The 24,828-nt window shown below is 58.7% G+C and overlaps 3 protein-coding genes across 3 annotated transcripts; 2 read left to right on the plus strand and 1 right to left on the minus strand.

Annotated features, from left to right (window-relative positions):
• The first annotated feature begins 793 nt into the window (after nucleotides 1-793).
• CRYBA2 (crystallin beta A2) lies at nucleotides 794-3,895 on the plus strand. Its single transcript, XM_032693236.1, has 5 exons — nucleotides 794-826; nucleotides 1,420-1,593; nucleotides 2,017-2,158; nucleotides 3,203-3,345; nucleotides 3,666-3,895. The coding sequence occupies exons 2-5, from the start codon at nucleotides 1,433-1,435 to the stop codon at nucleotides 3,811-3,813; spliced, it is 594 nt and encodes a 197-aa protein (XP_032549127.1). The 5' UTR covers nucleotides 794-826; nucleotides 1,420-1,432; the 3' UTR covers nucleotides 3,814-3,895.
• Nucleotides 3,896-7,988: 4,093 nt separating this feature from the next.
• On the plus strand, nucleotides 7,989-13,133 carry FEV (FEV transcription factor, ETS family member). The gene is made up of 3 exons (XM_032693239.1): nucleotides 7,989-8,040; nucleotides 9,012-9,086; nucleotides 11,493-13,133. The coding sequence occupies exons 1-3, from the start codon at nucleotides 7,989-7,991 to the stop codon at nucleotides 12,002-12,004; spliced, it is 639 nt and encodes a 212-aa protein (XP_032549130.1). The 3' UTR covers nucleotides 12,005-13,133.
• Nucleotides 13,134-19,705: 6,572 nt separating this feature from the next.
• Nucleotides 19,706-21,687, minus strand: CDK5R2 (cyclin dependent kinase 5 regulatory subunit 2). The gene has a single exon (XM_032693165.1). The coding sequence runs from the start codon at nucleotides 21,573-21,575 to the stop codon at nucleotides 20,613-20,615; it is 963 nt and encodes a 320-aa protein (XP_032549056.1). The 5' UTR covers nucleotides 21,576-21,687; the 3' UTR covers nucleotides 19,706-20,612.
• Nucleotides 21,688-24,828: the final 3,141 nt, after the last annotated feature.

Genomic DNA, 24,828 nt, shown 5'->3' on the forward strand with positions numbered 1-24,828 from the left:
TGAGTGGGAGGTGAACAGGGAGCACAGTAAGCCCTTTGTCAACCCAGGGGACATGCCCCGGGCATTACAAGTGAGGATCACGTAATTGGGGTCCATCAGTGTCCAGTCTAGAGTCAACAGGAACCCCTGCAGGCATTACAGAGCATGGATGGACCTAGTTGTGCCTGTTTCAGCACCTCCTTCACTCCTCTCACTCACCTTAACCTTCTCCCAAACCACACGCAGCCCTACCCATGCCAACTGAATCCCTCCCTTGCCAGCTTGGCACATGCAAGGCAGAGCCTGGCCGGAGGAGGGACCCATGGTGGCAGAGCCCCAGGCAGCAGGGCAGAAGCATCCCCAGTGTGAGCCCTGTGTCCCAGCGTAAGGACATCATTGCCCCTCAGCTCCCTACTGGCAAATCCCTGCTTCGCCCTGGCACCTCCTTCCCACCAACCTCAACCCTGGCAAAGGCTGCGGGTGCCCTGGGAAAGGCTGGGTCCCTAATCCCTGGGCCAAGCGGGGACATTGTCCGGGGGCAGAAAGGAAAGCAGCGCGTCAGGCCCTTTGCCCATTGTGCCCTGAGCCTCTGCGCAAACACAGCCCAGCACTTTCATTGTCAGCCCCGCTGGGCGCGGGGGGGCCGCTCTCGCCACACTGCCTAAGTGGAATGGACAGCCGGAGTCTGGGGTGGGTGCGCACCCCGTCCCCCCCCATCCCCTGCCTGCTGACACAGCGCCCTGATCGCCTGCACCATCGGCACTTCGGCGCCCGCCTATAAAGGGCGAGGGGAAAAGCCGGCACCGGCACCGCCACCTTCGCCTCTGTGCCCTGCCCTGCCGACCAAGTAAGTACCAGCTGTGAGACCCCAAGCCCTCCACTGAACAGGCGCTGCCACGCTCCCTTCACCCCCCACACCAAGCCCCCCCACCCAACGCACACTGCGGGGAAGGGCAAGTGGCGGGGTGCTGCGTGGCACAGCAGGGGTGCCCTGTGCGGGCACAGGAGGGACTCTGGCAGGAGGGATGAAAGAGCCGGGTTGCTCTGCCCCATGGCTACACCCGCACCCGTGCCTGAGCTGGGGGTCACTGCCGCCTCCCGGCACTGGGTACAGTGCTACTGCACCCAGTCAACTCCCGGAGCTATCACTGGGAGCTTGGGAGTAGAAAAACTGAGGCAGTTCTGGGTACATCACACAGAAAAATGGGGCATGGCAGGTTCCCCCTGCGACGTGGGGTTCACCAGACAGAGATACCCTACCACCAAGGGAAGGGGAGTGGAAAGTCTCCCCCGTACCAGGCTAGGAGGGTGAGGGGCCAGTGGCATGGGATGTGTAAGGGCAGCACCACCAGCACCCCAGACTCAGTGGCAGGCAACAGAGTGGCTGGGAGCAGGTGGTGGACGCCTGCCCTGGGGTGACGCGTGGGGCTATGCCAGCAGCCGAGCGACACGTATGACCAGCAGTGAAGCCATGGACACGCTGGGGCAGTACAAGATCACGGTGTGGGAGGAGGAGAGCTTCCAGGGCAAGCGCTGCGAATTCCTCATGGAGTGCCCCAGCATCATGGAGCGTGGCTTCCGCAAGATCCGCTCCATCAAGGTGGAGTCTGGCCCGTAAGTGCCCTGTCAGCCCCGCGGCCCCTTGGCACACCCCACTCCAGCAAACTCACTGCTCCCAGGGGACTGTTGGGAGCTGCTGGGGAGCCAAAACACCCTAGCCCTTCCTTGGCTCTGACACAGACTCATTGTGAGACCTTCCTGCTTGCACTCCTTGTGTGATGCCTCAGTTTCCCCATCTGCTAAGCAGGGAAACCCTACCGAGCCAAGACACAGCTTGGAGACAATGGAGTGGCTCCGGGGAGAGGGGTCCTGCTCTCAAAAGGGACATTTGCTGCTAGAAAGGACCCCAACCTCTGTGACAGACCCACAACCTGCCAGGACTTCTCTGTCCCCTACACGGGAAGGAGAAGCCAACCCCTGGTTGATCCTGGGGGTTGTGTCACGCATCCCTGAGGGATTTCCTCCTTTCCCCTCCAGCTGGGTAGGCTTCGAGTACCCTGAGTACCAGGGGCAGCAGTTTATCCTGGAGAAGGGTGACTATCCCCGGTGGGAGGCCTGGAGTGGGAACAGTGGCTACCGGACCGAGCACCTCCTCTCCTTCCGGCCCATCAAATGCGCAGTGAGTTACGGGGAAACCGTGGTGGGGGGCTCGGGGCAGGCAGAGCCTCCTTCTGGCAGCCCAGCATGGAGGGACAGACTGGAGGATGAGTTACAGGGACATGGGATGGAGGGGTGAAGTGCACACCGAGGTGCTTATAAGGTGGAGGAGTAGCTGTACCCACCTGCTCCCACCTCCCTGCAATGATCTTGAGATGCTTTTTAGGGCTAAAATTTAGGCTGAAACACTGTCCCAGCTCCTTCTGCTTTGTGCCTCGAAGCATCACCTTCCAGATTAAGGTCCCCAGGTCTTGTCCCCCAGCCCTGATACCCGGGGATGGGGTGAACAGAGAGGAGCCGGCAGGACCGCAGTGATGCTCGGGGTCCAGGGTCCGTCCCCTTCCTGCCCAGGGTACCTGAGCCGTGCCCAGGCAGACGCAGCTCTATCGCTCCATCTGCAGAGACACTGGTGCTCGCAGCAGCGGCACGTCTGCGCCTCTGAGCGGGGGGGTCCCCCCCAACTTTTAATAATCACCAGGCAGATATGTTCGGGCTTTAATAAAGGGGATGCGATAAGATCACTCCTTACTGGCAGGACTGCTCCTCGGTGCAGATAGATGCGTATGGGGGCTGGGCACGGGGGACAGTGCCGCATCGCTCAGTGTCCCAGCCATTAACCCCTCGGTGTCCGGGACAGCAAGGCCCCACAGAGCCAAAGGGACCTGTCTCAGCAGCCTGCCTTGCCCTGAATCCTCCTGCAGCCTCGGGGAACATGAGGATGCTGAAGGCAGGAGCTCATGTGGGTTCAGGGGTTGTAGCCACTGTCACCCTCACTGGCAGCTGTGCATTGGGACCACAGGAACATGAGAGCAGAATCTTCTGGGCAGCCCTGGGGTGTTCCAGTGAGGGGGTGACAGGCTGAAGGGCATCCCTGTGCCTTGCACCAAAGCTGGGCATGGTCCCAGGCCTTTCACAGTGCCTTGGAGCATGTCACCCTGAAGCCACATCCCCTATCCCTGTGCAAGCCAACCCATTCCTGCTGACCCTCAGCTATCACCCTCTGCAGAACCACAATGACAGCAAAGCCATCCTCTACGAGGCTGAGAACTTCCAGGGGCACAAGTTTGAGCTGAGCGACGACTACCCCTCGCTGCAAGCCATGGGCTGGGGCAACAAGGAGGTGGCATCCATCAAAGTGAACTCCGGAGCGTGAGTCCTGCCAGCAGGGTGGGGGGTCGGGGAGGCTGAGAGCAGGGGTTCAGCAAGCACCTCCCTCCTTCATAACCCCAAGTTGGGGAAGGGGGACCCAAAAAAGAAGGGATGCCTTCCTGCTACCTTTTCCTTGAAAGTCCAAGCTATGAGGTGTTTTCTGTCCCTCTCCTCCCAGGGCAAGCAGAGGGATGGAATGGGGTTGGGATGGGATGGGATTGGGATTGGGATGGGAGGGTAGGGGAAGGAAAGAGAAAAAAAGGGGGGGGAGGCAAGGGGAGGATCTGGCCTGGGGCTCTGAGCCAGGGGTCTGCCTTCAGGTGGGTGGCATACCAGTACCCGGGATACAGGGGCTACCAGTACGTGCTGGAGCGGGACAGACAGAACGGCGAGTTCAAGAAGTACAATGAATACAGCAGCCAGGCCCACACCAACCAGATCCAATCCATCCGCCGCGTCCAGCACTGAACAGGGGCAGGGCTGAATGCCCTGCAGCCTCCAGGCTGCTGTGCAATAGACCTCTATCCGGTAGCAAATAAAGGCATTTGTCAAAAAAAAAGGGTGTTTCTGCCTCTGCTCTGCTTCTCAGGGGGCTGCCACACTGGGAAGACCCTCTGAGGGGTGGAAGGTGGGTTTTCCCCTTCTCCAGGTGGTTTTGGGCCTGTGGCCACCTCCAGCCTGGGCTTAGCTCCCTGCACCCCACCTCTGGTCCACACACAAAGAGTAGAGGGGATGCAGGACAGTTCCAACGCTGTGATGCTCCAGCTGGGAAAACATGAACTTGCTTGGCAAAGAAAGGGCTGCAGCTGGGAGAGGGCATCCAAGAGGGTTGTGGTCTGGTAAGAGGCATCCAGGGGTGTCATGTCCTCAGTTGTCCTCCCAGGATCAGTGCTAGGGAAGGTGATTGTTACAAAGTCTGTGAACTCATGGTCCCCTCTCTCTGCATCACCACCTCCTGCTTCTCTCTGGAAGAGAGAAGGAGATTCCTACCTGCAGTGGGCCTGGGAAGGAGGAAGAGCATAGGAGTCACCTGGGGCAGGGGTGGGGGGGATGGGAGAGAACATTCACACAAATGGGGTAACCACAGTTTTGTCAGGGTTGGGGACACTGGCAGAGAGGGTCTGGGGGAGGGAGGTGGGTGGTGCAGGGGTCAGGGGAAGGAGGCTCTCAGGGCAGTGTTCTGCAGCTGGTAGGGGACTTGGCTCGATGCTCCCAGATGCTCCCAGAATGCTTAGGATCCAGGTGTGTGTGTCCTCCCCCAGCATTGCCACGCCAGCACATCCGTGCCAATATCCGGCTCGGCTCCGGGACACCGGGAGCCCCACCCAGCCTCCTCCTCCTCCTCCAGCACCCTTTCCCAACCTCTTCCTCCTCTTCCTCCAACTCCAGCACCCCAAACCCTCCTAGGGTGCAGGCCCTCTGTTCCCAGGTTCTCCCTGCATGCAGGACATTCCTTCCTCCTCCTTCTCCTCTGCCATCATGCTCCAGCACCCTGAAGCCCTCCTGAGGCACAGGCCACTGGTCCCGAGGTGCTTCCCACACCAAGAACATGGGAGGATGGTGGAACATTGGTGGGTGGCTCAGATGCCCAGGTTCTCCAGTGCCCATCCTGCTAAAAGCATGCCTGACCCTGGGGCAAGGGGTGTTCCAGAAGGGTGCTGGAAGACTGGGCTGAACTGGGCTGGGGGTGGATGTGTGTACACCCCACAACCAGGCCTGTGCAGAGACCCCAATCCTGGCATGTGTGTCAGCATATGTACATGTGTGTGTGAACTGCACACGAGTGTGCACACAAGCGTGTCCCTGCACGTCCTCTTTCCTCTTGCACCCCAGTGTGGCCACGCAGAAGCCCCAGCACCTGTGTGTCCTCATTCTGCGTGGCATCCCAGCTGCAGGGCACCCCCCAGCCCTACCCTGTCCCCTCCATGTCCCTGCTAGCCCCACCCCGCCACTGCCCCATGGCCTCTCCCCCTGCACAAACACATTCCGGCACACCTGGCCAGGTGCAGCCAGCACAGGGCCACGTCAGCTTGGCTCCACTTCACAACGCCGGCTCACAGGTGAAGCTCTCCTGGGCACCTGCAGTGGGTGGGGGTAGGGGCAGGCTGGGGGGGTCATTGCAAAGTCTGGGGTCCTTATTGCTCCATCTGGGGTGGGGGGAGTGCTGGGGGGACGGGGGGGCGGCTGCCTGCTTGCAGCCAGAGGGGCCTGCAGCTGCTGCCAGCTAGGCTCTCCACGTGTCCAGGCTCTGTCCCCAGGAGCCCCACAGACCTGAACCCTCATCTTCCAGATCCCCACAGACCTGATGCCCAATTCCTTGTTCATCCATGGACATGGGTCCCTGTTCTCTGAATTTCCCCAGAAGCTCCACATGGACACAGAGATCCCCAGCCCCTGGGACTTCACACTCCCTGCCCCTTTGCACCCCTCTGCCCCTAGGTCACCAAAAGCCCCCAGTCCCCTCACCACCCACTTTAAGCTTCCCCACTCACTGGCTTTCCCAGGGACCCAGGAATCCACACCCCCAGTGCCCTCTAAAGCACCCCCAACTCCAGCTCCCACTACCCTAACCCTGCTTCTCAGCCTGATCCCTGCTCCTTTCACCCTCCCCCCACTCTGGCTTGATGCGGTGTCCTTCAGCCCAGACCCCCCCTCCATGCCCTCCACCATCCAGGTTTGCTGGAGGAGGATCCCAGTCACCCCGGCTGCCAGGAGGCAACGTCTCAGCGGGTCTGGCACCCTCCCCACCTCACCCTGCTGTCTCCGGGGCTTGTTTTCCGTTGCCTGCGGTTCGTTCCAGTGACTCAGGCAGCGAAAGCAAGTCTGGGAGGCTGCAGAGCCGCTGCTGGGAGAGTTGCACTTGGAGGGCTGGGGAGGAGAGGGATGGGGGGAGCAGCCAGAGCTGCTGGGCTTTACAGAGCTGGGACACCTCACTGTGGGGCTCGGGGGAGCTCAGAGGACAAGCTGGGAGAAGAGAAACTTTTAAAGGGCAGTTACATCTAAACAGGATTTGTGGGGAATTGCGGGGGGAGTACCATCTTATCTGCTCATGTCTCCCCCTGCCAGTATCTGCTCTTTGTCCCTAATGGGCAGAAGAGGTGGAGCACCTGGAGCCCTGCTCAGCACCCATGGGATCCCCTGTTTCCTAAACACTCCGGAGGACGTTGGGTGCTGCCCCCCACCCCCCCACACCCCCCGCTATCAGCCTTGTTGGGCTGTAGAAGCCCAGCTGAGCATCGTTCACCTTTTGATGCAAGACACATTTTGGCTACAGTATTAATAATAACCGTGGGTCTGGCATGGCTATATTCTGGTTTCCATTAGGTTCATATCTTGCAATGATCGCTTTCAAAAAATTTATCTAAGTCCTGCATAAGAGCTTGTCCTGTTACTAGACATCAACGAAATGCCACAGGAGAGGTTGCAGTCTTGGCTGTACAGCACTGGACTCGTGGAGCAGAGCTGGTGCAAGCTGCTGACATGCTGCCTAGCTGCGTCAAGCTGTGGGGTCCTGGTGGAGGGTCTACTCTTGACCAAGGGGACAGAGCCTCTGAGAGCACCCCAAAACTGCATATAGCAGCTGGAGCCATGTATGATGGGGGAAAACATGGGCAGATGTGTCTTTTGGGAGCTGGGATCATCTTTCTCCATTGCACATTTCTCCACAAATTGCCTTCCTGTCTTCAGAACATACTGGGGCTGCCCAGACAAGCAGATGAAGATAGGGCCATTCTGGTTTGGGGGGGTGTTGAGTGTCACCCAACTTCTACAGATCCTAATAAAGGTGAGCAACAGATTGGGACAGGGTTGGCCACAGGCTTAACTGTCCCTGAGTCAGGGACTGTCCAGAAGGGCACAGAGGAGCCAGGGAGGTGGCAAATCTGTGGTACAACCTGCACTTACCCACCCTGAAACTCTTACCCACCCGGGGCATCACAAAGGAATCCCATCACCAGTGTCCCAGGGCTGGACAGACCTGGTGGGGACGCAGATGGCCCCACCCCAGGGCTCTGGGAACTGCAAGGAGACCCCAAGACTGTGCTGATGATGCTGAAGCTGGGAAAGGGGTAGGCACGGATCCTCATGGCTGGCAGCACAGGTGGGTCAGAGAGCCAGATGCTGGTGGGATGACACCAACGCCGATGCCGATGCCGATGCCATACAGTGAGATGCAGACGGCCAAAAGGATGCTGTCCGGTCGGCGGGTCAGGAAGCGGGACGCTGGTGGGAGGCCGGGCCCGGGCAGTCTCCAGGCAGTGTCCGAGCCCGCTCCTAGCTGGGATGGCAGCGCCGTGTTTGCGAAGAGTTAAGGAGGCGGAAGAGGCAGGAAGCGGCCCGAGCCTCTCTCCATAGAAACCCGCGGCCGTGATTAAAGTCTGATGCGGGCCCGATAGCGGGGGGAGGGGGGGGGCAGCGCCCGCTTTAATTACAGTGGAGGAAATTGCTGGAGCCGGGGCCCCGAGCCCCTGCGAGTTGCCTGGAAACTCCCCCTCCTCCGCCTCCCCCGGCCCCTGCCCGTCCCCTGCCCGTCCCGCTGCCATTTATTCGCCATCAGCTGCTCCCTGATAAAGTGGAATAATAATAATAATAATAGGGGCAGGAATATTAAAACATGCAGCCCTCGGGCCGCCCCCACAGCTGCCATGAGACACGGCACCGGAGCGGTGCCACTGCTGCTCAACATGTATCTGCCAGGTACGGGCGGATCCCTCGGCCGCTGCCCCACCGCTGCGCCGTGCACCGCACAGCACCCAGCCCCTGGCCGCCCTGTCCCGCTGAGGCCCCGGGACGCTTCTCTGCCCTGTCTCCTTCCAGAGCCCACCCTGTTCTCTCCTCTCTCTTTCTGTCCATTCTCTCTTCCTGCCTTCGAGCACCACAACCATCCCTTCTATCTACCCTCACAGCCTTCCATGCCTGCACACTTATCCTCCCATCCTTCATCCACCCACCGTCCCCTGTCCTTCCATCCCTCCATCCACCCTTCTCTCCTTCCAACTCATCTTTCCACCCACCCATCCTTGCCCTGTGCTTCCATCCATCCTTCCACCCCACCCACTTATCCCTCTATCCCCTTTTCCATCCCCGCTACCAGCCAATCCCTCTGTCTACCCTCTGTCCCTTCCATCAACCTGTTTTGCCCTCATCCTACCAATTACCTACCCTTCCTTCCATCCATTCACCTCTCGCCCTTTCTTCCCTCCATCTACCCACTCATCCAACCTCCCTTCTGTCCTTCTATCCATCCACTCATTTCCTTCCTTCCTTCCATCCATCCCTCCATCTGTCTCTCCTTTTCACAGTGGTCCGCTCCCCAAACGCCAGCAGTCATCCTTCCTTCCACCCGCCGATCCTGCCGCCCATCCTGCCGCTCACCTGCCTCCTCTCCCTGTCCCCTTGTCCCGCAGTTCTCTCCCTCGCTCGCTCTCTCCTCCCTACCCCAGCCCACGGGATTTTCTATTCCTATTTAAAAGCTTCCCCGGCTGGGTCGGAAATCGGATTTCCTTTTTCCTGGACGCGTTTCCTGGCTTCGCCGCGGCGGCGGGGCAAGCGAGGGGGAGCGGACGGGGGCTGCGAGGACATTGCCCGCGGGTGGGCGCCGGGGGGTCGCGGTCCCGCCTGGCTCCAGCCCCCCGCCACCCCCACCTGCGCCCCTTTTTTTCCCCCAGATCCAGTAGGGGAAACTTTGTTCAAAGACGGGAAGAGCCAGGCATGGGGGTCTCTCAGCCCCGGCGTGCAGAAAGGTAAGAGCACCGCTGCCCCTTCCCCTGGACCTGCTCCGCTCCCCTCAGCTGGCCCGGAGCGGGGACCCCCGGGGCACACGCATTCTTCCCCGACCCGCAGCCACTGGGGACCCCTTCCCGTTCGTGTGCCGGGCACTGCCCATGCGGGACACGGCCGCCGCGGAGCCCCCGTTCCCTGCTGCTGCGGGCTGGGAGCATTCCGCTGCCAAATCCTGCGGGGAAACCACCGAGCCCCGACGGCCGGGAGCCCCCGTCCCGTGGCAGCAGAGGGGAGCGGGGAACCCGGCCCCCCGAGCCCCGCAGCGGGGAGAGTTCGGGGTCCCAGCTCCGGTCTCCCAGTTGCTCGGGACATCAGACGGGGAGAGAGCTGCCAGCCAGCCCGGGAGTGGGGCGAGCTAATCCGGGCTCGGGAGACCCGTTCCTGGGAGTGGGGAGGTGAGTTGAGACACCATCCGTGAGGGAGCTGCCGGTGAAGGACTGGGGCTCGGGCAAGTCTGGGAATTTATGGATCCCCGTCTGGAGAAATCCACGCTGGGGTTACAGGCATGGGCAAGTGCTGGCGAGGGAGCAGCCTGGAGCCTGCTGGGGAGTGCAGCAGCACTGGGTACCGCGGGGCCAGCACTGTGGTGTTCGGGCCATATAGCTTGCCTGTCTGCAAGGAGACAGTTGACAAGGGGCTGCTCTGAGCAGGAAAAGGGGAGCCCTAGTTTAGTGGTGGGAGGGGTAGGAAAGCTGGGACTGGGAGACTCTTTTGCCTCTGCACTGGGGACTCTGCCTAGCCATACTTGGTGCACAGTGATGCAGCGAGGACCTTTTTGGATCCCTGGATATTTCCTCGGGGAGCTGCCAGGTGTATTATCATGGCACCCTGCGGCAGTCAGGGTTGAGCCTCACCACTCCACCCGGCTGCACCCTCCAACACCTCCCTGCCCTCCTTGCATGGGGTGGAACAGCCACAACTGGGAGATAGCTGGAGCCCAGGGTGGAGGCTGTGGCAATGAGAGGCAAAGGCTGCAGGGATCTCTCCCAGGGAGGAGAGACCCCCACCTTCTTCCCAGGATGGGGGATTAGGAAACGCAACACCTTGGAAAGACTGGGGTGTATCTGCCTGGATCAGGATGTCTAACCTGGATTTGGTGAGATGAGGATGGACGGGAAACAGCTGTTCCCTGCTCCTTCCAGGGCAAGAAATGGGGAGCACCAGATAAAATAGGTGGGTGTTAGATAAGTAGGATAAGGTGGTTCTTTGTGGGAAATGTAGCTGAGCTATGGGACTGCTTGCTGCAGGGGTCATGGGTGATAAACCTCTGAATGGGATCCAAGCACCTATATGCACAATAATGGTAGAAAAGCACAGGGAGAAGGATTAAATTCAAAGACGTGCCCCCTTCTATGGGAAGAGACTGTGCTGCAAGGGTTGGGACAAGGAGCAGGGATGTGCAAGGGCTGCTGCTCAGATAGGGTAGGGCAAGGTATTTAGATAAGTGCAGGGCTGCTCTGCAGAGTGGCTGGATCTCAGTGGCAGGACTGCTCCTCGTCCAAAGGTCCAGGGACCCTCTCCTCTTGTGACTTCTGGCCAGACACAATGAAGCCTGTCCTTGTGCCTCACCATGGGCACGTCCAGGTGTGCCAGGCTCCAGTGTGTGGCACAGGGGCACCTTGGGCACTCACCAAGGATACTCAGGGCAAGCTGCAGATGCAATGGCCATGGCTCAGAGAGGACACTTTTCCTCTGGAAATAAGGAACACTGATGCCCGATTCAAAGCCACAGCAGGTCCTGCCCTGTCCTCCTCTCTCCCTCTCCTCTGTGCCTCTCTGGGTGTAGTTCAGATCAGTGTTGCACCCTGACTTCAGCTCACCGTGGAGACATCAGCACAGAGTACAGTGCCCCTAGAGCAGAGGCTGTGCTGTGACACCAGCCCAGTTTCAAGTAGATGTGGCAGTGGGGAATATTTGTGCTGGGTTAAGTCTGAGTACTTCCAAGATATCTCCTTCTTGGGGCCGCAGATGAAAGAAAAAGGCCATGTCCTCACACCAAAACAAACAGGTATTTGTCTTCAGTGGTGTGTGAATGTGGGTGGGAGGGATGTGGAGACCCTGGATCCAGACCCATTGCAACCTATTTTGACCTCTGAGCACTCCTACCCCATCACAAGGTGAAAGGGCATCTTTTCCTCCTCTTACCTGAGGGGCAGGATGGAGTAGGGATGCTGCAAAGGAGACATAACCTTGTTACCATCTTCTGCATCTCTAGAGCAGGGAAGATGCAATGAAGTGCAGCCTAAACCTGGGTCCACATGGGAGGGGGCAATATAGCAGTGGGTCGAGGAGAATTGGGGTACATCCTGTCCCTAACCTTGTGCCCTGGGAGGGAGCTTTAACCTCTCTGGGGCTCGGCCTTGCAGGCAGCGGACAGATCCAGCTGTGGCAGTTCCTGCTGGAGCTGCTTTCAGACCGGGCCAACCTGAACTGCATCGCCTGGGAAGGCACGAACGGGGAGTTCAAGCTGATCGACCCCGACGAGGTGGCGCGGCGCTGGGGCGAGCGGAAGAGCAAACCCAACATGAATTACGACAAGCTGAGCCGGGCACTGCGCTACTACTACGACAAGAACATCATGACCAAGGTCCATGGCAAGCGCTACGCCTACAAGTTCGACTTCCATGGGCTGGCGCAGGTGTGCCAGCCGGCCACCCCCGATCACACCCTCTACAAATTTCAGGGCAACCTGGCACCGCTGCCCTTCTCGGGCATCTCCAAACTCAACCTCATGACCTCTGGGGTGACACCGGCCAGCTTTTCCTACTGGCCTGGTTCCAGCCCATCCCTCTACCCCGGGCACGGGCTCCAGCCCTCAGCTCCATTCAGCGCCATGGCAGCCTCCCACCTCAACAATATGAACAACCATTACCATTAGAGGCTCAGCTGTGCCAGGTGGACACTCCTTGTCCCTGGCAGCATGGGGCTGTGGAGTTGGGAACTCAGTGGGGAGGGATGGGGGATGGGATCGTGCCCTGCTCTCACTTGCCCCTTTTAAATTTGGAATGGTGGGGAGGGTGGGAGGTGCTTGCAGGGTAGCTGGGTTAGTTCCCTGATAGGGGTGGCTGGAGGAGAGAAGCCATCTAAATTTAAGATGAGGAGGTATCCATGATCCTGGGAACAGATGTGGATACCTAAAGCAGGATGTGAATGGAAGGAAAAACTATCAGCTCCACTCCTGGCAGGGACTGTGCACCCCCTTTCCTTTGCAACATGCTGCCCACCCCCTGAATATCCTTAGCTCTGCCCCCAGCCTGTGCCTGCCCCACCACTCTACCTGCAGAGAGGAGTCAGGAGCTGGGGCCTCGGGGCAGCTGCATCCATGGATGAGGGTCCCACTAAGCAGAGGCAAGGAAAGGGGACCTTCCTTGACAACTTGGTCCACTCACCTATGTCTCCAAAGTCTTCCTTTCTTCCATCCCTCCTACACCTCCTGCTAATGGTAGCTTCCTTCACATCTCAGGAGAAGCCTTGGTCTGAAGAGCAGATGTTCTTCATGGGTTGATTCCTACCTGGGGCAGGGCTCTGGGGTTGGAGGTGCCAGGGGCAGGTGTGACAGGCACGCACTGCTAGTCTTCAGGGCAAGACCAGAGCCTGGAGGCAACACAGCCTGGTCCCTGCAACTCTGCCCTCTCCCCAGTGCTTGAGGATCACACCACAGATGGTCCTGACATCCAGCACATGAACCTGTGTCCTGCTCGTCACTTCCAAGATTATTGTTCCAGTTTTACTCTGGCTTTAGCCCCTCACATGCAGGGTTTGGTGGGACACCTTCCATAGGTGGGAACATCCCCAGAGACAAGGTAGGGTGGGAGGTAGGGCAGGAGAAGGGATGACAGCAGGACTGGGAGCCCCAGGAACCAAGGAGCAACCCTGGGTCTCCCCCTGGGTTCAAGGAGCTGCCCCCATCCTCCGGAGCAGGACATTGGCTCAGCAGACTCAGAAGAGCTGGGCACACTGAGCTCTACACTGGCTGGGGGGTGGGTTTGGTCTTCAATAAAACAGAGAGGTGCTGTGACCTGTGTCCTCTCCTGTCTGAAGGGAGCTGGCAAGTGGGGGAACCACCCAGCAAATCCTTTCCCATCTGAGCCAGAGCACCTTCTGGGCTGGGGTGTGGAGGATACCACTACTCTGCTGTGTCACCTTTTCTCCAGGCATCATGTCTGATTCTTATAAACCCCAAGAAACAGGGCAGAGCCGGAAACCTCTGGGTTACTTGAGGCACCCCTCTAGGGAGCCCACATAAGCTGATCTTAGGCTGGCAAGGGGATGTGGCAACTGGAGGCAAAGAGGAGATGCAGTTGGCCTGGCAAGATGTTTGCCATCCTGCCATTATCCAGGCAAATTAGGGATGCCAGGAGCTGGATCTCTTGTGACTCACAGTCCTGTGCAACCAGTCTGGGGCAATGCACTGGGCTCAGCACAGCCATATCCTGTGCCAGGCCAGGCTCATGTGTGACATTGATGCAGGGGTGAGCGGGAGAGCACTGCTTGCCTGGCTCCAAGAACATGTCCACAGATCCACTGGTGCCCACAGTGGCTGCTGTGGGCCCAGGGACTGCCCTCTGCTTGTCCCCTTCCTTGAGGCTTTGGTCCTGATCCCACTGCCATCGAGGACCCAGGGTGCCAGGCTCACAGCAGGGATCAAACTGGCTGTATAGGGGGGAGCCATACCCAGCCCATGGAGGGAGTGGCCAGCATCCAGTCCCTCTCTCTGCATGCCCCAGATCACAATAGCCCACAGATCTGGGGGCTTCATGCTGCCCCCTCTGCATCCCTCCAGGGTCTGGTCACTCTCACAGCCTTGGTGGCATCTGCTTCGATGCATCCTCATTGCCCTAATCAGCTTAAGGGAGTGGGATCTGATGTCAGTGTGTCCTCTGGGGAGGGCTCAGGCTGCGAAGTGGGGGGCCGATGCTGCCATCTGGGAGCCCATGTATGGGAAAGGAGTTGCAGGGACTGGAGAGAGAGGGGCTGTTCCCACCTCCATGGTCCCTGAGTGTTGCACAGCCTGGTTCCCAAGGACAGCAGGAAGTGAAGTGAGGGGGAAAGGAGTAGTTACTCCCACGCAACCAGTGTGAAGACAAGCTGAAGACACCCCTTGCCCCCAAGCTTGGCTTTGCAAGGGCAAAATGAGGGAACTGACCACAGTTGGCTCCTTCAGAGACGGGGCAGAGGGCTGCGCCCCCGTCGGGGGAGCCGCTTCAGGGCTTAGGTAACTGCATGACGCAGGGCAGGACACGGATTAAGGGATGTGGGTCACTAGTAGCTCCTCCCTTCTCCCCCTCCCTGTCCCTACCCCTCGTGTCCCTCTGTCAGTGCCTGCACCAGGGAAGCCCAGGTGACTCCAGTCCCCTCCTCATTCCCGACCCTGCAATCCGGGTCCCTGCTGGATTGGAGGCGAGACATGCTGGGGAAAAGGGGGAGTTACCTTTTTGGGAGAGGGGAGACCACTGCACACACCCAGTGCAACAGCCTGCAGCTGAGGGCTTGCTTTGCTCTGATCTGAGCTCACTTGGCACAGTCCCACTGCTCTGTCCCCAAGGTGTCACACCAGAAGCCGGGAACCAGCCCTGCACTCCCCAGGGACGGCAGCCAGGAAGGAAGGGGGAGGACACCCATGTGGGACTGCACCAGCGATGCTCTCGCCTGCCTATGGACGCAGCCGGTGTCACCATGGCAACTCGGGATGCTCCCATCCCCAGGTACCACTGGGAGCCGTCCCCCCCCACACCCCATGACATATTGTGCTTATCGGAAGGGGGAACAGAGCATCACTTTCACCCAACTCAGCTTCCCCCTCCCCAGAGCCCCACCTGACCCAGCCTGCCAGAGGTGCTGCTTTCTGCAGTTTTCTTCAGTCACCAAAACTGCCGGCTCGGAGCAGACTGCAGCAAAATCCTGCCAATGGGCAAGCAGGGCCGAGCCCTGCACAGCTTCTGGCAGAGCATCGTCTCTGGCCCCGACTGGGGGTGCCCAGCCCACGGGGCTGATGTGGGAGCACCATCCCTGGCAGTGGAGTGTACGTACCAGCTGGGTGGGCAGCCTGTCTCAGGTGGCTGGCAGGAGGTGCATGGGCCCAGTGCATCCATGGGCTTGTGACCTACCTGCAAGGGAGTCCTTGGGTGCCCTGTTCAGGGTGAGATGGGGAACACGGTCCCAAAGGGCTTCAGCCTGCACTAGGAAGAGTGAGGGAGCAGAGGCTATGGCACAGCAGCTTCTTCTGCTGCCCTGTGATTAAAGACAGAAGGATTTTTTTCCCTACTTTAAAAAAAAAAAAAAACCAAACCAAAAATAAAGTCTCTTTGTATCTGGCTTTGCTTACCTGTCAAGAGGGTAGGTTTTAGCCTCTTGTCAGCATAACAGGGGGACCCCTCCAACTTCCCCAAAGTCTCCCAGCCACACAGTAATGGACCAGAGGGAGGATTGAATACCCCATCTCCTATTTTAGCAGAGTCATGTCACCACTTGTTTCATTTCTCATGCTGGGAAGCACCTTTACAGCACAGCCATGCCACGTCTGCCCTAGGGGACATCAGCTGCCTCTCTGCCTACCTCTGCTCTCCCTACAGCTCTCCCAGTTCCCACTTATTTCATCCTCTCCACATCCCGGCTGTGCTGGCTCCTCAGCCCCCCACCCCCAAGCTGCTGACTCACATCCTCTATCCAGACGCCACCTTCCCTTTGGCGTGGCTCCCTGCAAAGTGCTTCACGACTTAGTGTGGCTCAGCCAGAGCCTGCAGGTACAGGCATTCAGGCTTCAAAACCCTTTGTAAAGTCCCTCCAAGGAACGAAATGTGATGCTTCCCAAAGATGCTGCTTTCTTCCTTGCCAACATGCTAAGGGCTGGGGTTGTACTGTCACCATAAACCCAAACCTCATCCCTGCTGCCACCAGCTCTCTGGGCTGCCAGGGAGACAGTGTCCTGGTCTGCTGCTGCCCAGCTGTACACTGAGACCTTGGGCTGGACTTTGCCGAGGGCAGTAGCTGAGTAGCGGGAGAACTGGATTAATGTGCTAATGCCAGATTATGCTCTAATGCAGGACTTCTGATGAGGGAGCAGCCCCTACTCCAGCCTAGGGGCACTCACTTCCTGAAGCAGACTCCCCATGACTGCCTTGGGCCACAGTTTGGTGCTGCCTGGCTATCCCCCAAGGAGTTCAGTCCTCGGGGGTGACAAAGGACCGTGAGACAGGCAGGGAACACAGCACAGGGTGACCTCCATGCTCAACTCCCAGTGAGCTGGAGGTAATGCCCCAGACTATGTAGCCCTGGCCCTCTGCTCTTCCAGGCTCTGTGGCAGAAGGATTAACCATCACAGCAGAGCTCCAAGGTATCTGGTTCCCCTTCTTCACCTGCCCCAGCTTCCCAGCACAGAGCTGTCCCCAGTCTACGCTCCTCAGTCCCAAACCCATCAGCCAGGCAATGCCACAAGACATGCTTTGGCTACAGTGGAGACCAAACTGTCTGTCATCCCACCTTCTTCAGTCTCATGACTACCACTGGGCCACCCTGAGCACAGGTAGAGCTTTTGCAGATTTCCACCCAGCCTGCATTTACCTCCCATCAGCTGAGACCTTCTGGCTGCTCTCCTGCCCCTTCCTGAGTACAAATACCTCATCAGCCAATTTCGCCTGGGACTCCTCATTCTCCCTCTTCATTTGCTGCCATGTCCTGGGGTCACTTTGTCCATGTATTCCCCCACAGACACCCCACCAGCAGCTGTGATGAAGTGCCATGGAGCAGGGAGGGGACCAGAAACCTGTACCCACAAGTCACCCCCAATTCAGCCCAGAGAGCAACAGCCCAAAGCTGCAATGATCCAGTGTCTAAGTAGCTCCCACAGAGGCAGAAGAGAGACCTCCCACTTCCATCTGCCTCAAGAAACATGTTTTCCATCATCCCCAGAGGCAAATGAAGAAAGGCCTGAGTAGAAAGCTGGGCCAAGGCAGGTCCTTCACCAGCCATGCAGGTGCCAGGTCTGCACCATACAGAACAGTTTCCTCCCCATGGAGCACCTCCAAGTCACTCCAGGGGATGATGCCAACTCTTAATAGCAAAAACACAGCTTCACTGCTGTTCTTTTGAAAGGAAGAAGCATGGCTTGCTACATTGGCTGCTCCAGCTGTTCATCATTCCTCCATGCCCCAGTGCTATGGCCAGCTCATCCAACCCATAGAGTTTGCTCCCCAGAGAGAGCAGTAGGGCAAGGGGAGTCCCACAGAGCAGTTGTTCCACAGTTCCAGGTAGAAACTCCCCTTTTCATGCAACCCTGGGACCCACTGGCAACAAGGGTGCCCCTAGCAGCCCCATACACTCTTGGGAAGCAACACGAGGATGCTACGGCCTGAGAAGAGACTTTCTTGGGGCAGAAAGTTCTGAACCCACTGCAGGCTGCACCATGCAGCTTGTGCCCACCTACCCTGCTGCAATGTATGTCAGAGCAGATGGGGCGTCCACTGTGAGGCACGGAGAGGAGATGTGTTGCTGCTGGAGGAATTTCAAACTAGGAAAGTACTGGGATCCCTCACCTGGATTTCTGTGGTGATTGATCACTGACTTGGCCCTGCTGCTCTACCTCTGAGTCCCAAACCCAACATGAATCTCCCATCCCTGCAATCCCAGACACTGATGGGCTCTGCAGCTGGCAGCACAGGGGCTTTCCAGTCCCTTAATGCTCCTCAGGGAGCACTGGTGGCTGAAGGGATCACAAGGCTGGGGACAAGCTCTATCCATCCCCCTTACTGCTGCCCAATAGCTGGCTCCTGAGTCCAGATCATCCATCATGCAGGAGCACAGGGGTGTGGCAGGTTAAATCACGCAATTTTTAAGAGGGGAAAATGCTAAGCTCCCAAGCCTGTCTGAGGATTCCCACCCTCACTACTCATCCTTGCTTGTGTTCCCTCCCCACCTCCCCTTTGCCGTGGTGGGAGCAGAAGGCTCCCAGGCAAGGTAAGGTGAGTGCTCCCCCTGCCTTGGTCCCCCCAGCAGCTGTAAAAGATCCAGACACATCTCCCTCTCCTCAGTAAGGCTCTGGCTGAGCCAATGATGCATATTTAAATGCAGGGGAGCATCTAAGTTTGTCTCTCATTCCTTGACATTTCCAGAGACTCCAAGCTGTCTTCAATTACCAGTCTGCAATTAGCTCTTCCTAAATCCCCCAATGAGGCCTAGCACTCTTAATCAATGAAACACAAGGGAGGAGGGGAAGGACATGGCCTCGCTGCAGCTGGGGCTTGAAGCTGAAATATCTTGTAAGTGTCGCTAAGGAGATCTGCAGGGTGGGAAACCCTCACCAGTGCTAGCAGGTTGTTCAGCTCTGGAGACAAGACTCTATAAAGCCCCACACCTAGGGGTAGGGGAGTCACTGGACAAACACCCACAGCTCAGGGTAGAGACTGCCAGCACCACAGGCTCAGATGTTACCCTGCGATGCAGCAGACCTTCCTGCATTCATCTCACTGTGCCTCAGTTTTCCTCTCTGCAAAATGCTGATGGGGAGAGTCAGGGCTCTCCCAGCAGCCCCATAGGAGCTCGAAGGGTCCAATTCCACCTCTTTAAGCCAGAGCTACCTTCCTCAGGACAAGATGTGGATATAGTCAAATTTGGGGTGGGTTGAGTGCATTGTGGCCCAGACAGCTCACCACAAGGTCACATGAATGTCAATCTACAGGCAGGAACAACAGCATCCATTAGGAGAGGCAGAAGGGGCGAAGCACTGGTCTTGGTGGGTTTACACAGCCATGGAAAAGCCTTGCATAGCACCTTGCCAGGTCAGCTCCCATGCTGACATCTGTGCTGTCTTCCTGGTAGCACAGCTTTGCCTGAATGAGCCAGATTGGGCCTAATTAGCAGCTCTGCTGATGCACACAAAGGTAGAGAGAATCCAGCTTACCCTCCATGACCTGCAGAGCCAGCACAGCTCTTCCCAGCTAAGGGGAGCCTGAATGCCTGGCTCAGAGGGGCTGGGAAGCACTGGATGCAGACCTCGGAGAATATGTGGTGCAGATCCTGCTAAAGAAGCCCCAGCAAATTCAGCAGTCCGAAGCATAGCAACCAGCTATGAGAAAAGCAAAGCCTTCCCCTTCTCCACCCCTCTCCCTGGGGGTCTGCAAAAGCACAGAGCTGGTAACAGGGCTAGCAGCACAGCTCCCACACCCTGCTGCTGCCAGGGAAGGGAGCCCAGCCCTGCAGAGACAGGGAGGAAGGGGGAGGTGGGGGTAGCTTTAGGAAAAATAAAACTGAAAAAAAAAATAAAAATGGAGGTGACATGAAATGTGGCATCCTATTTAAATTCAGAGCAGCAGACAGGCATCAGGTATTTCCATCTGGAATGGAGAAGGCCAGAAGAGCTCACAAGGAACCAAGAGACACTCAGGTGGACCAGAACTGGCCTTGGGCACAACAAACAGAGGTGAAATTCTGACCCCCAACTCACACTGGGTAGTAAAACCCGCTTTGAGAATCAGGTCCCTCCTATCCGTCTTGGGGAGGAGAGGGGGCATGACTAGGAGCTTGGGGTGCCCCCCCCAATCCCACTTGCACCCCACAGCCCAGCAAGTCCAGGAGCCATCACCAGGCCCATCCAGGCCACCTCTTTATTCTCCAGTGAAGCAAAGCAAGAGGAGAGGGGAAACCCCCTCCCATAGCAGACCCCCTCCGTCTGGGCTCCCTAGGCCTCCTCTAGCACAGACCCCTTTACTCGCAGCAAGCCAAGGTTGGGGGAGGCATAACCCCTTGTTTGGGGAGGCGCACCGGGGGGCGGGGGGAGGAATTACCCGCGGGGAGGGGCGTGGGCGCCACCCCCAGCGGCTCGAACAAAGGGGCATGCGGGCGGCTCCCGCGGGGTGAGGGGCACCGTCGCCCATGCTCAGGGGGGCCCACATCCCCCCACGTGGGCGGGAGGGGGGGAGGAAAGGCATCGCTCACGACACAGAACCCACCCCCAGCCTTGCCCGTAACCCTGCCCCCCCGCCTTTGTCTGCTCAGGCGCGGCAGCTCCAGCACCACGGACAGCACCGGGAGCACGGCAGGGCGGCTCTGCCCGCGCCGGGGAGCTCGTTCACATGCACCCTCTGCCAGAGGCACCCGCCGCACCCCCAAGGCCCCTCGACCACTTCTGCCCCAGACCCTCACATCAATTTTTTCTCCCCTTTTTTTCTAGAGAAAACGCATCCAAGGAGCCTCCGCTCCTCCGCAGCCTTCCCCCCTCCATCGCGCAGGCGGGAGAGACACCACTCCCCCTCCTCGGTCTTCGCCGCCGCCTCGGTGTTCCAGAGCGCAGCCCCCATCTGGGGTCGGAAGCGCGGGAGGGGGGCGGCAGGATCCGGAGCAGGGAGGGTCCAAGTAGCGTCTCTGTGGAGCTGGCGGCCGGGGAGGGGGGAAGGCGAGGAGGATGCGGGGGGAGGATGGGGAATCCGACAGTCCTTCGCCTCCCCCGCCCCTCGGTGCGCGGCCCCTTCCTGCCCCGGGGGCCTGGTACCTCCCTAACGGTCCAGGCTGATCGTCCAGTGCTTGGACCCGTCTCCGCCCTCGCCCTCGCTCTTGAGGTCCTGGAAGAGTTGCGTGAAGTAGTGCGGGTCCGCGTTGATTCGCAGCATCTTGGCGCTGAGGCGCTGGATGATGCCCAGGCAGCGCTCCCAGAAGCGCCCCTTGTCGCCCTCCACCAGGAAGGGCTTGAGCGGGTAGGAGATCTCGTTGCCCATGTAGGAGTAGGCAAGATAGAGGCAGGTGAGGAAGGCGGCCTGCAGCTCGGCCTGGCTCCCGATGTCTTCGCCCCGCAGCGCTTCCCGGCACAGCAGGTAGACGAACACCAGGTTGGCCGGGGTGATGAAGCCCTGGTCCTGCCAGCCCTGCAGCAGCAGCGAGCGGTCCACGCTGCGGAACCAGGAGATGAGCTCGCCGGGGCTCAGCTCCTTCAGGCGGTAGCAGCGGCGGCACACGAAGTCCCCCAAGCAGCGCAGCAGCTCGCCGGTGGACGCCTGCACCACCACGCGGCGCGGGGACCCTGGGGGGCGGCCGCCGACCGGCGGCGGTGGTGGCGGCGGCTTTCCCCCGCCGGAGCCCGGGTGCAACTCCTGCGGCGCCGAGGGCACGGTGGGCACCGGCACGGCTAGCGGGCCCTGCTTGGCGCCGTCGGCCGGCCCCACCACCGACTTGCGCAAGTTCTCGCGGTTTCGCTGCACCACCAGCGGGTCAGGCTGGCCCGGGGGCCCCCCCGGGGCCCCGCCGCCGGGCTTCGGTGTCACCTTCTTGGTGCTCTTCTTCTTCTTGGCCGAGGCGGCCACCAGCCTCTTCCAGGTGAGCGCCGAGATGAGCACGCCGGGGCGCTTCAGCCGGCTCTCGCCCTTGCCCGGCACCCTTCCCGGCGCCTTGTCGGCCAGCAGCCCCCCGCCGCCGCCGCCCTTGCCCGAGGAGGCGGCGGGGGAGAGGGAGAGCACCGTGCCCATGCTAACGCCGAGCGAGACGGGCGTGCAGGGGCCGGGGCGCCGGCACCGCCCATAGGAGGCCGGGGCCTGCGGGGGAGGCGGCCCACACCGGGGCCGCGGTACCCGAAGATGCTCCGCCGCGCCCGCTCTGGGCTCCGTGCCCGCCGCTGCAGCCAGACGCGGCCCCGCCGCTCCCCGCCTCCCCGCCGACAGCCAATCGCCGCCGCACGAGGCCCCGGTGTGCCCGCCCCCTCGACGGTGGGCGGTGGCGGGGGCAGAGCACGGCGCGGCTTTGCCCGGCGGCCGCCGCCCCGGCGTGACCTTCACCGGTCGGGGGCTCGCCCAGTGCTCCCACCAGGGTAGGGGGGTGGGTTGGGATCTGCGGTCCTGTCGCAGCCCCCCAGCCCTTTGCGTGGGGGATGTGGGGAGGCTCCTGGGGAAGCCCAGAGGACAGCGGGCACAGGAGGGGTCTAGGGAGGGCTTGTGAACTCGGCTGTTCTTGCGAAGTCCTGTTCTATGTTCTTACAAGGGAAAAGATGAACCTTCCCAGACCAGCAGAGCTCTCTGCTCCAATGGTGCTTGGGGAACACAGTGGGGAAGAAGAGCCCCTGGAAATGCCAGAAAAGAGAAGAGGTGAAAAGGAGGGGTGAAGATCAAGAAGACTGTGAACATATGCTCAAAGGGCAATTAGAGGCTTGGGGTGGGTAGAAGGCTGTCTGTGACTCGGCAGCCAACATGAAAGGTGTAGGCTTGGTGGGCAAGCCTCATCTCTCCTGAGAACCAGCTTGACCCTGGGAACAGCTCTGCAGGGAGTCAGAGGGCACCCAGCCTTGGGGGAGCACCCCCAGCACCTGCTGTGCAAGCATGGAGTCCCCCACCCACCCTGCCTCTTCCCACTCGGCCCACCAGGCTGACAGTCACCAGCATCAGGCCAAAGTGAGGAACCTTGGAGAAAGGGGAAGGGACCTCCTCCATGTTCCCAAGGCAAGTCCATCCAGCCCTGCTGCTCAGGGCTCCCAGACCCTCAGGGGAGGAGGGAAGGGATGCTGCACTTCTGCTTCATTGCAAGCGGTGTGTGATAAACCAGCCACGTGCACGTGCATAGATGCTGTTTCTCCCTCTATGAATATGAGCATTCCATAGATGAAACCTGCACCCTCTGCTTGCTGCCTCTCTGTTCCTCGTAGGAAGATCCCCCCTGTATTTCTCATGAGCTGCACCACGGATCCTGCAGCCCTGATTTCTACAACCGGTGCCAGGCATCCATTAGGAACAAAATGCCCCAATTGCAGGGACTGCTCCTGCATATAAAGCATTGGGAGAGACAGCTGGGAAAGGTTTCAGGGAGAATGTCTAAATGACGCATTTTGATACAGCATTTTATGTGTGAAATGAACACATGTCGTTGCCAGGATGTAGTTCTGCCGGATGGATCCAGGCTAACAGGCGGTAATGAATTATCAACCGGGAGAAGCTAAGCCAGCCCCCCTGCTTCCTCCTGCACTGCTGATGCTGGAAGTGTTTGCAATGAAAGCCCAGACTCAGAGCCATATTTCAGGCTTCTACACTGGCCTCCTGATGCTTGGGGCTGACTTGCCACATCTAGGGGCAGAACAGAGACTATACCCTCTGTGCCTTGGGAGGGAAGAGTGGCAAAGTCGTATTCTCACATATTCTGCACTGTGGTCAGCCACCATCCCTGCAGTAGGTTCTGCAAAGGATGGGCACGTGTGCACACAGACCTTCAGATGGAGAGGTTTGCTTTGGGAGTGGCCAGAACCGAGTGGATTTGGGCCAGCACCCCCTGCTCAAGGCCAGCTTAGACTGGGCTAAGTAACCAGGAGGATTTGGTAAAGGGGTATAAATACAGACAAAGAAAATCAGGACAAGGTTCCTGACAATGATTAAAGTCAGCACTGTCAGATATACATAGCTGGTTTCAACCTAGCTGAGAAGATGGAGGAGCCCTAGGGAGGGGATGGGAAGGAGCTTGTCTTTGCTCTCTTTACATGTTTGAGGATTTTCTGGTGTGCAAACATGGTCTCACGAGAAACCCACAGCTGAATTTTGCAGGTGAGGAAGCAGAGGCCTTTCTGCATACTGCTTTCTCCTGCTTAAGTGAAACTGGTCTCAGATTGCTTCATCTGAAACACATGAAGCCACCCCCACTTTGTGTGAGATCTCCCAAATTGGCTTCCATGAACTCATGCAGAAAGACTACTCATATCTGACAGTGATGGGCTTCACAGCAGAGGCCAGAGAGTTCCCCTGCCTCCCCTAGCTGGGCTTGTGGTTATTGAACTGCACAGCTTGGTGTGTGTATGCACCTCCTACCACTTCCAAGGAGGGGAGATTTGGTTGAAATCTGTTTAAAAATCCAGCCCAGAGCTGCTCAGTGATGCAGCTTGAGGCCTCAGCTACGAGCAGGAGGAGTGCTTCAGTGCATTATTCCCTTCTTGCCTGCAGCTTGTGTCCTGCTGTGGCAGCAGCTCTGGGGTAGAGAAGGTCAGTGAGCCCATAGTTGTTCTCCAAGACAGCATTGCTGACAGCGGCAAGGACAGCAGGATCTTTCTTATGTGGGTAGAGAAGCAGCTTTGCAGCTTACATGGGAAGCAGCTTCACTTCCATGTGAAAGAGGAGGATCTTTTCCCCACTCTTTAGTTTTACTCTTCAGGCTCAAGCCCTGGGGCTGGCAGGCAATGATATAGCACAAAGTACATCCTTGGGGCCATCTCTGCTTGGCCTCATTCTTGGTTGTAAATGGTCAGCTGGCAGGGAAAGGCACGAAGCAGGAGGAGAGGGCAGCATTTCCCTTTCCCAGGGAATTGTGTTTCCCACCTCAGGCAGCAGGAATGACATGCCTTTGGATGCAAGGGAGGAAAGAAGTAGGGCTTCAGCCATACTTGGTTTCAAATCTCTCAGACTTCTGGCCTTAGCCAAATCTTCAGCTGCTGGTGCTGTGGCTTTTTGGGGACACTGCTGGCATACACAGGTACTCTGTCACTAAGAGTCACTCTAGCCAGAGCAACACATACTTCAGCTACATGCTAGCACCAACAAAGGGATGGTTTCTTGTCCAGGCCCCTGACTTGGGCTGTATAAAGGGGTATCCCCATCTTGAATCAGGGGTATTCCAGATGAGAGGTTGGAGCACTCTGGCTCCCAGCTGGCTGGGCTTTAGGGATGGAGACAGGTAGGGAGACTGCAGCACCAGGGAAGAGAAGTAGGTGTAAAACCAGGCAGATACTGTGAAAAGGCTCTGAAAGAGCTACCA

Source organism: Chiroxiphia lanceolata, chromosome 7 (genome assembly GCF_009829145.1).
Source record: "Chiroxiphia lanceolata isolate bChiLan1 chromosome 7, bChiLan1.pri, whole genome shotgun sequence".
In the NCBI taxonomy this organism is placed as follows: Eukaryota; Metazoa; Chordata; class Aves; order Passeriformes; family Pipridae; genus Chiroxiphia; species Chiroxiphia lanceolata.